This window comes from Lutra lutra, chromosome 1 (genome assembly GCF_902655055.1).
Source record: "Lutra lutra chromosome 1, mLutLut1.2, whole genome shotgun sequence".
NCBI lineage: Eukaryota > Metazoa > Chordata > Mammalia > Carnivora > Mustelidae > Lutra > Lutra lutra.
This window is the reverse complement of record NC_062278.1, coordinates 11,718,140-11,729,098: the sequence shown is the minus strand read 5'-3', so window position 1 is coordinate 11,729,098 and position 10,959 is coordinate 11,718,140. Positions and strand designations below refer to the sequence as shown.

The 10,959-nt window shown below is 52.0% G+C and overlaps 1 protein-coding gene across 1 annotated transcript in view; it reads left to right on the top strand.

Moving 5' to 3' along the window:
• Positions 1-1,385: 1,385 nt before the first annotated feature.
• The window catches only part of IFNGR2 (interferon gamma receptor 2), a 28,109-nt gene continuing 18,535 nt past the window's right edge, over positions 1,386-10,959 (top strand). Inside the window, exon 1 of the mRNA XM_047720779.1 lies at positions 1,386-1,610. Within this exon, the coding sequence (XP_047576735.1) occupies positions 1,526-1,610 (85 nt within the window). The 5' untranslated portion in view covers positions 1,386-1,525. The remainder of the gene's footprint in view (positions 1,611-10,959) is intronic.

The following is a 10,959-nucleotide window of genomic DNA, read 5'->3' as shown; positions in this document are numbered from 1 at the left end:
GCCCTTGGTGGTGGTGGCAGTAATAAAAAAAGAAAACTGTTACCATTCATAATCCCATTACCTACTGCATGTGTTTTGGTGTGTTCCCTCCAATGATTTTCAATGTGCAAGGAGTCTGACTCACATACTGCCTTTTTTCACTTAACGGAGAAACATGTCTCTGTATCTGGAAAAACTCAAAGCATCATTCAGATAATCGCTAGGTGTTTCATCACTTTTTTGTTTGTTTGTTTCATCACATTTTTTACAACAGTGGCCAATTTCAAGAGTTCTACAAAATAATATACTACTACTACTAATAATAATAATAGTAAAAAGAAGTTGGGGACGCCGGGCCGGCTCAGTCAGTACAGTGGGAGGAGACTCTTGATCTCTGGGTTGTTAAGTTCTAGTCCCACATTGGGTGTACTTCAAAATTACTTCAAAATTAAACCAAAAACATAAAAAAATAAATAAGTAAATAAAATGTAGGAAGTCCAAAAGTAAAGCCCTTGTTGCCGAACGTTATGCTGCCAAGGTCTTCGCCGGACCTCGGTGACCTATTCTTTAATTCTGGATGTGCCCCATTCATTCCGTTCTTTGCCCGTTTTCTTCCATGTCAGCTGGGTTTACGGCCCATCTTGGGAGAAGCCAGAAGACCCAGATCCTGGCCTCAAACCGGAGAGCGGCTCAAGCTGGGCGAGGAGGCCTCCCGCCCCCCCACTGCGCCCCACCCCAGCTCGGGAAGTTACTTCCTCATTCACTTCCCTGCGCCGAGAAGGGCCGAACCCCCACAGCCACACACCGTCCTGAAATGTGGGACCTTTCTCTCGCCCTCCTCGGTACCCTGTGCGCCCCGTTCCCCAAAGCCCCACACCTTCCTTCACCCAGGCCCTGTCGAACCGCTGTGCCCTTAAACCTGTTTTCAAAAATGGATTAAAAGCGTCAAGGGTACGTTAGAGGCTAAGGAAGCAAAGTTCGAACGCAGGGAGGAATCGTGGACCCCCCCGCATCTGCGAGCAGCGGCAGAAGAGCGGATGATGGGGCGCGGGTCGGTGGCGGGGGGGGGGGGGGGGGCTCGGGGGTGGAGGCTCGGCTCGCCACGGGGCACCCCGGGGCCGGGGGCTTCGGGGGTCTTCCCGGAAGGGCGGCAAGTCCCAGAAGGTGGACGTCCGGCGGGGTTCCCGCTCGGCCCCTGGTCTGTGCCGGGCCCGGGCAGCCGGCTCCGCGCTCGGGGAGGCCGGCCGCAGAGCCCCGGGCCCTGGGCCGAGCCGGGCGCCGCAGGCCGCGGGGAGCGGGGTGGGGGCCCGCGCGGGTCGGGGCGCCGGGAAAGTCCCGCGGCCGGCGGGGCGGGGCGGGGCGGCCGGGCTGGGCTGTCCCGCCGCCCCGGGGCCGCGTCGCCGCAGCTCGGGAAGGGGCGGGCCCCGCGCACCCTGCGCTCGCCATGGCCGCCGGGGCGGCTACGTGAGCCGCTCGGCCGACCCCGCGCCGGGGCCGGGCCGCCCTGAGAGCCGCCGCGGAGCCTGCGGCGCCGGAGCCTCGGGCCATGCGGCCCCCGCCGCCGCCGCTGTCGCTCCTGTCGCTGCTGCTGCTGCTGCTCGGCGGCCACGGCACCGCCGCGCCCCCGGCAGGTAAGCCGGGCCCGGGGAGGCGTCGTCCGCAGCGGTGGGGGGAGGGAGGGGGTGCGACCCGAGGGGTGCTGCGCGCGAGGCAGGGGTCCGCGGGGAGCCCCGAGTGGAAGGGCAGCTGGCGCGAGGCCCGCCGCGGGTGCGGGGCGTGGGCTGGACGGCCGGGAATTGCGCGCAGCCCCCGGCGGGGAGCCCGCGGGCACCGGAGAGCCGCTGGACGGCCGTCGTCCCTCCCGTCGACCCGGCCGCGGTCACCCTCCGACGCCGGAGACGCTGCCCCTGCTCCTGCGGGACTCGGGCCCCACTGCGGCCCCTCTTCTCCCGCCCCCGCGCCGCCGCTCCCCGCTGCCCAGTGCGGCCGAGGTCCGCGCACGCTCGGCGTGAACAGAGGAAAAGAGAGTGCGGGGCTCGGGCGAGGCCGCCTGTGCCGGCCGCAGGCTCCGCATCCTGGCCAGCCTGACCGCGGCCCCTGCTTCCCCGGGGGCCTGAGTTAGAAGCGGGGCCCAGGCTCGCTTCCTTCCTTGCAGCGGCCCAAGTCAGCCACAGGCTGGAAATGTGACTCAGTCCGACGGGGGCTGGGGGTGTGTTTGAGAGTGGATGCTTCTTTTCCCAGGATCGGACAGGTGAGGGGGTGGGCAGCACTCAGGGCAGGGCTCAGAAGTGCCCCGAACCCCGGTCGTGCTGGTGTTGGCGGCCGAGTCGAGGGAACCAGACTTTGAATCCGAGCTCAGCTCCCATCCAGACAGCCCCTTCCCTAGGTCCGCCGCCTCCTTCCCTCTGACACTAACTGCCCATACTTAGTACTTAACAGCCGAATCTAAAAACTCCTAGAAAAGAAAAGACCGCGGTGAGGAAGGTGTTTTGCTGGGTCTTTCCCCAGGACAGACTGTCCCGGGTGGGGAGCTCTTAAACAGTCTCAAGAAGGTAGAAGTTTTCGCCCATGTGAAGCTCGGGGTGTGGGTTAGGTTAGATCTGTTTCTTCTGCCAGCATCACTTAGAAAGGCTCTTACATTCCACAGCTCCTTGATAAGGGGAGCCTTGCATGTGAGGCTGTGTGCTCTGGGCCAAATGGTGGTTTTCTGTTGAGACAGATGGATTTGAATCCTGACTTCACCCCTCCCCAGCTTCAGGTCTTGAGCAATGTCTGTTCTGCCCTCCTCCGGCCTCCTTCAGTTGGAATCTGGGCTTTGGCAAAATGGTGGTAACTGCCTGAGCCGGGTGATGGGCTGAGTGCTGGTTACTTTCTACTCGTGCACACTAGTGGGGGTCTATGCAGCATTCATGACGTCTCTGCTGTGAGTCCGACTGGGAGAGAAATATTTAGAAACTTTACAGTTTGACATTGCCCAACACCTAAGGCCATGCCCCTCTTTCTAGTAATTTATCTTTTAGTCTTCTACCAAAGTTTGGGTTTGTGTGATGCATGAGAAATAAACTGGTGTGGGGGCACCTGGGTGGCTCATTTGGTTAAGCATCAGACTCCTGATTCCAGCTCAAGTCATGAGATCAAGCTCCACGGAGCCAGCTTAAGATTCATTCTCTCTCTCTTTCTCTCTCTCTCTCAGAGTGCCTGGGTGGCTCAGTCGTTAAGCATCTGCTTTTGGCTCAGGTAGTGATCCCAGGGTCCTGGTGTGGAGCCCTGTATGGGGCTCCCTGCTTGGCAGGAGGCCTGCTTCTCCCTCTCCCACTTCCCCTGCTTGTGTTCCCTCTCTCACTTTCTCTCTGTCAAATAAATAAATAAAATCTTTAGGGAAAAAAAAAAAAAGATTCCACTCTCCCTCTGTTGCTCCCCCCCAAAGGAAATAAAATGTCCTTCATCATAGATCCTTTGAAAAATAGCACCATACTATACTAATCTGTTTTGTGACTACTGAATTTTTTTTTCATAATAAACTATTAGAAAAACTAACCGGGATATTTTTAGGAGAAACTATGTTAATCAAAGCGCAGAGTGGAACTATTAACGACTAACAATAGAAAAATTTCCATGCTTTTCATAATTCACAAGTGTCCTGCACTAATCATGAAATGGCTTTTACCATCAGAAAAAAAAAATAAGTATAGGAAACAAATTTTTAAAAAGGAGAACTTATAATATCTACCCCTTAGAGGTGTTTCAGGGATAACATATGTAAAATATCGGACCTGATCTAAATTGTAGCGTAGGGGAGGAAAACTTTTCCTTTCTTGCCTTCTGGGTTCTTCGACTAATCTAATAATTAAGTTGACATGAGACAGAGTGACAGGAGAAAAACAGATTTAATTTTGTACCTACGGGAGCTTATAAAAATATGAGGCTCAAAGAAGCGATCAAAGTTTGCACCTTTCCTACCTTTTAGAGATAGAAATAGTGATTTGCAGAGATTTAACCAAACAAGGGGGTTTGAGTTTGGGGTCGCAAATTAATGAGGAAGTAACCAAGTTTGTTTATGCAACCTTCTCAGCTTCCAATTCCATCTCTGTGTCAAGATGCCCTTTGCCCTCCTGGTATAGGGAGGAGCCATCACAAGAGAGATTCAGTTCCTGCTTTCAGGGGGAAAAAGAAAAGTCGGAATGTCCTTCTTGCACTGACTGTTTTTTTGAGTAACTTTAATTCCAAATAATGAACATGTAAAAAAAAAAAACCAAAAAAACCAACATGCCAAAGTGACATATTTTGGGGTGGCATATTTTGTGTCCCTTCAGTAGTAATGCTTTAAGCAGTGGCCGTTTGCTTTAGATCAAAAATTAATCAACCCCATTACAGTGTAGTAAATCAACCGTCTCTCTGACCATCGACCTGAACGTTGAAGAATTGAGGCTTTTCTTTGTATTCGCACCTGCTGCTTAGTTTAGTAGAAGGTTGGAAAGGCACTTGTGCCATAGAATTTTGTCACCATGATTTGCTGGCTTGACCATCCAAAGCTTCTGATGCACCGAGAGACGGCGGAGAAAGACAGTAAATGCCCCAAAACAGGAACCATTGCAAATGAAGGTGCATTAAGCAACTCTTTTCTTTTAAGATTTATTTATTTGAGAGAGAGCATGCAGGGGGAGGGGCAGAGGGAAAGAGAGAAAGAGAGAAGCAGACTCCCCACTGAGCACAGAACCCAACACAGGACTCGATCTCACAACCCTGAGACGGTGACCTGAGCCCAGATCAAAAGTTGGGTGCTTAACTGACTGAGCCACCCAGACGGTCCCGCAGCAGTAACTCTTGTCTGCCCATCCGCTCAACAGTTGAAACTACTAAGCAGCTGTCATGTTTTGGGGCAAACTGAAAATGATAGTAATAGTGTTTATTAGGCCACTTTTCTAGGTCAGACAAGGTTTTGTAAACATTCACTGTCTTTCTTTACCCCACCATTCTCTTCAAGTAGGAAATTGCCCCATCTGCTCTCAAGGAGACAAATCTGACCTTTATAGGAGGGACAAATGGTCTGGGCAAGGAAGCTGCTGTCTAGGACTTACTGACCAGAGCAACTTGCTGGTTACAGCTGAGGGTTCGGGGAATGTCTTTTGACATCTCCTCACCTGCAAAGTCATGGACGTTCATCATAACACCCCATCCATGGGAGGATCCTGAAGGGTCTTTGGATGTCAAGATTAAATGATTCATTTTAGTGCAAATTTATTTTAAGATACTTTATTTTATTCTCTGTGTGTGATGTGTGGGAGTTTTTTGGAAGATTTTATTTATTGTATTTGAGATAGAGGGAGAGAGCATGAGTGCGGGTGGGCGAGGGATAGAGGAAAAGGAAGAAGCAGACTCCCCGCTGAGTGGGGAGCTCTGTGTGGGACTCGATCCCAGGACCCTGAGATCATGACCCGAGCCGAAGGCAGACGCTTAACCGACTGAGCCGCCCAGGCGCCCCTCTGTGTGTGATGTATGTTAACCAAACTGTCTTTCTGAGACCCAGGCTAGCCTTTTCTTAAATATGCATAAAGTCTCAAATGCCTGGGTCCAGGCTGGATCCGAGGTCAAGGGCAGGGCAGGAAGGGGGCACAGGAGGAGCTGTAGCTGTGAATGGCAAAGAATACTGCTCACACGGGTGATCCCTACGTCATCTCTTCTCACCATGAGTAGCTTGTGAGTGACTGCCCGCATAGACCACGGAGAGGGAAGGGACTGGAACTGTGTACACCCTACCGTTACTATGAGCTTGGGTCTCGTAAGAGCTGGGGTGTCATTAAAGCCCTGGTGTCCACCTCCAGGGTCCTTCTTACTTCTTGGTGTTGTAACAAATCACCCCCAGTTGAGCGCCTTCAAACAACACGTAGGTGGTGCCTTTACACAACGAGAGAATGTATTGTCTTACAGCTCTGGAGGTCAGAAGTCAGATGCTGGTTCCACTGGGCTAAACTCAAGGTGTCCGTAGGGATGCATTCTTTTCTAGAGGTTCTAGGGGGAGAATCGTTGCTTGCCTCCTCCAGCTTCCGGAGAAATACCGCTGTAATGACATTGGATCCACCCAGCTATTTCTGGATAAGCTCCCTATTTTAAGGTCTGATGAGGAACCTAAATTCCATCTACAACCTCTGTTCCCCTTTGCCATGAAACCTAATATATTCACAGGACACAGATATCTTTGGGGGAGGGGCGCTATTCTGCCTACATCAAGGGCAGACCATCGATACAGTGCTCAGCGCGGGGCTTGGCGCCCCGTCACAGGTCCCTGAAGACAGGGTCTGGGTGACTGGGTGCTGCCCGCCACCTGCACAGGCAGCCATGCCATGAGGAATCGGGACACCCTGAAATAGTCACATCTTAGAAATTTATTCAAACAGCAGTATCTGGTTTGCCTTTCATCTGCTGTCTTGCGCGTGCCCCTCGCTCCAGCTCTGGGAGAGAGGGCATTGTTCCACGATTGAGGAGGAAACCAAGGCTCAGCTGGGGTGTCAGCAGAACCTGTGGCTGTAGGTCACAGGATCAGGATTTCAGCCTAAGCCCTTTGTCCATAAGTTCTGTTCTCCTTCCGCTGAGCCCTTGCGGACACGTTGGACAGCAGGCACCATGACCCTAGATACGCTGACTCTTTGGAGCCGAGCAGATAGGTCACAGCCTGGAGCTGTCCACCCATGCCCTGCCACAGCAGAGACCAGACAAAAAGGAACTTGAGCATAAAGCAAGGAAGGAAAAAGGGAACCTAAGCTCTGCCTGGTTTTTGAGTGGACGAATGCACCGGTGAGGACCAGAAATCTGTTATGTACTCTCTGAAAGCAAGCCTGCCGCTGGGCTGCGGGCCAGTCATTCCCCAGATCTGGAGTACCTGCTCTTCCAGGCAGGGGGGATAAAACGATCCCCAAATCCAACAACACCCAGCCTTTCCGGAGCTCCCCACTCTCGTGTTCAGGGGTACTGTCGATAAACCGTTAGCAATGCGGAGAGGCACGGGCCACAAGGTGCTTACCCTGTCCTCAGCCCCACGCATAAAACTAGCTCGTTCTCTCCTCATAACAACACTGCGAAGTCTGTACTGTACCCATTTTACAGATGAGACAGCTGAGGCACAAAGAAGTTAAACAACTTGCCCAAGGTCCTAAGGAGCGTGCAGCTTTGAACTCAGGCAAGTCTAGTTCTGGAATCCATGCTCCTTACCGTGGTGTAAACAGAGGACCCAGGTGGTGACCTAGCACCACGCAGATGAGTCAAGCAGAGACAGGGACCCCCGCGCCCTGGGCGTTTTACACAAGAAACCACTCTAGTGAGAGCAGAGACCGGAAGGGAGTAGGGGAGAGAGCTGTGGCATAAGGGGAAAGAAGGTTCCAGAGAAGGAGCCGCAGGGGCAAGTTCTGAGTTTCCCAGGAACAAGGAGGGCCCCATGAGGTCCGTGGTGTAGGAGCGAGGCAGTTCAAGGACGGGCCTTCCGAGAGGTGCAAAGGGCAGTGTGATGAGGCAGTTGCTAATGAGTGGGCAGTCTTCCGTGCTTCATTGTGAAATCCTCGGTTTTAAGACTTATTATCATCTCTGAATGTGGTAAGGCAGGGGATTCCAGAAAAGTCAAATGTCAGAGTAAAACTGCGGGGCAGCTCCCCACACGTTGGGAAAATGAAAGCTGAAGAACGTAGAGGGCCCATCTGGAGACTCCATGTTTACGGGGAAGCCTTTCTTCTGGTCCACCTGTCAGTTGGGTTGGACCCGCCCTTCCTGCTCAGGCCCTTGGTGCTTCCTTCCTTAGCTGATGTCTGGATCTTGGAGATCCAGGCGCCAGAAGATGGCTCCTCCCCAGAGACGGGGGCATGGTGAAGGGCACCGTGGCAGGCAAGATAATGGTCCCCAAAGATGTCCACGTCCTAAGCCCCGGAGCTTGTGGCTGCATGACCTCGTGTGGGAAATGGGACCTTGCAGGTGTGACCAGGGGTCCTGAGATGGCAAGATGATTCCAGATGGTAGGGCTCCATGGTCCCAGTGTCATCACAAGGGTCCTCAAAAGATGGAAGAGGGAGGCAAGGGAGTCAGACCAGTGTGGTGACAACATGAAAGGGAATCGGCCTGGTCTCCTCAACCACAGAGTCCTGGGGAAACTGGATAGCCACATGCAGAAGAATGAAACCGGACCAGAAGCTTTCTCACACCGTATGCAAAGATAAGCTCAAAATGGATGAAAGACCTAAATGTGAAACAGGAATCCATCAGAATCCTAGAGGAGAACACAGACAGCACCCTCTTCGACCTCAGCCACAGCAACTTCTTGCTAGACACGTCTTCAAAGGCGAGGGAAACAAAAGCAAAAGTGAACTATTGGGACTTCATCAAGATAAAAAACTGCACAGCAAAGGAAACACACGACAAAACCAAAAGGCAGCCTCCAGAATGGGAAAAGATATTTGCAAATGACATAGCTGATAAAAGGTTAGTATCTAAAATCAATGAAGAACTTACCAAACTGAATGCCCAAAAAGCAAGTAATCCAGTTAAGAAATGGGCAGAAGACATGAACAGACATTTCTGCAAAGAAGACATCCAAACGGCTAAAAGACACATGAAAAATACTGCACGTCACCTGGCAAGAGGGAAATACAAATCAAAACCACAGTGAGGGGCGCCTGGGTGGCTCAGTGGGTTAAAGTCTCTGCCTTCAGCTCAGGTCATGATCCCGGGGTCCTGGAATCGAGCCCCGCATCGGGCTCTCTGCTCAGCAGGGAGCCTGCTCCCTCCTCTCTCTCTGTCTGCCTCTCTGCCTACTTGTGATCTCTCTGTCAAATAAATAAATAAATAAATCTTAAAAAAAAAAAAACCACAGTGACATGCCCCCTCACACAGTCAGAATGGCTAAAATTAACAACACAGGAGATGACAGATCCTGGCGAGGATTCGGAGAAAGGGGAACCCTCCTACACTATTGGTAGGAACGCCAGCTGGTAGAGCTGTTCTGGAAAACAGCATGGAGATTCCTCAGAAAGTTAAAAATAGAGAGGCACCTGAGTGACTTAGTCAGTTGAGCACCAGCTCTTGATTTTGGCTCAGGTCATGACTTCAGGGTCGTGAGATCAAGCCCCGAGTCAGGCTCTGAGCTGCGCAGTCTGCTTGGGATTCTCTCTTTCCCTGACCCTCTTCTCTCTCTCTCCAATAAGTAAATAAATAAATAAGATATTTTTTAAGTGAAAAATAGAACTACCCTTTGGTCCAGCAATTGCACCACTATTTAGCCAAAGGGTACAGAAATACAGATTCTTACGGGCACAGTGTTCCTAGCGGCAGTGGCAGCAGGAACCAGACTGTACGGAGAGCCCAAATGTCCACCGACTGAGGAATGGATGGAGAAGACGGGGTCTGTGTATGCGGTGGAATGTCACTCCGCCATCCAGAAGAATGAAAGCTTGCCCTTTGCAGCAATGTGGATCTCGCTGGAGTGCGTGATGCTAAGGGAAAGAAGTCAGAGAAAGACAAACACCGTGTGACGTCACTCATGTGGCATTTAAGAGACAAAATAGATGAACACAGGGGAAGAAAAAGAGAGAAAAAAACCCAAAGCATTGGAGTCTCTTAACAATGGAGAACAAATTGAGGGTTGGTGGAGGGAGGTGGGTGGGGGATGGGCTCGGTGGGGGATGGGCCTTCAAGAGAGCCTGTGTTGTGATGAGCACTGAGTGTTTTACGTAAGTGATGAATCACTGGATTCTACCACTGAAACCAATACAGTAAACACTGTATGTTCACTAACTAGAACTTAAATATTTATGTTTTTTAAAGATTTTATTTATTTGACAGAGATCACAGGCAGGCAGAGAGAGAGGGGGAAGCAGGCTCCCTGCTGAGCAGAGAGCCTGATGCCGATGCCGGGCTCGATCCCAGGACCCTGGGATCATGACCTGAGCCAAAGGCAGACGCTTAACCCACCGAGCCACCCAGGCGCCCCTAGAACTTAAATATTTAAAAAGGGGTACCTGGGTGGCTCAGTCAGTTAAGTGTCTGATTCTTGATTTTGGCTCAGGTTGTGATCTCTGGGTTCTTGGGATCAAACCCATGTCAGGCTCTGGGCTGAAGGCAGAGTTTGCTTGGGTTTCTCCTCTCCTCCTGCCCCACCTGCTCGTGCTCTCTCCCTTGCTCTCTAAAATAAATGACTAAATCTTCAAAAAAAAAATTTTTTTTAGAAAAATAAATAAATGGGTAGTCACTTAAAAAGAGAGAGAGAGAGAAAAGGAATCAGCCCACTCTTGCCGGGGGAAGGAGTCAGAGCCAAAGAATGTGGGCTGCTTCTAGAAGCCATTTCTGCCTCAGAGCTTCCAGAAGGATCCCAGCCCTGCCAATACCCAGACGCTACCTGAGGGAGAGCAGTTTCAAACTTCTCATCTCCAGAACCATAAGCGATCGAGCTGGGTTGTTTTAAGACACTGAATCTGTGCCACCTCATCTCAGCATCCATGGGAAACTGGGGGTCTCTGACGCTGCTGAGCACCGGGCCCTAAGGAAGTCCTCCCCCCGGGGGGCGCTGTCCAGTGCTCACTGCTCTCTGGGGTCTGCGGGCCACGCACAGCAGCCACGGGGAGCGAGCTGGGCCAGCCCAGCAGAGCCTCCTTCCAGGCAACCCCAGCCTGCCTGCCTTTGGCCCTCGTGCAAATTGGCAGAAGTGCTGGTTGGCCGGTTGAATAAGGATTATTCTGGAACTGGGGCCCTCCTGAGCTCGGGGCTGTGGAGACAGCAGGCATTCCGGAGGTAAACAAGTGGCCACGGACTCTTAGTAACACGTCTTTCAGAGAAAGAGCCAGACAGACACCATTCTTGAGATGGGATGCGTTTCCCAAGAACATACGGTTTGAATTTCCTGCTCCGAATTCTGGAACAGCACGTTTTTCAAAACCCTTCTTTCCACCTCCTGGACGTTGGTCACTCATCTTCCATCTCAGAGAATGGTCCGTCAGGATCATGTTT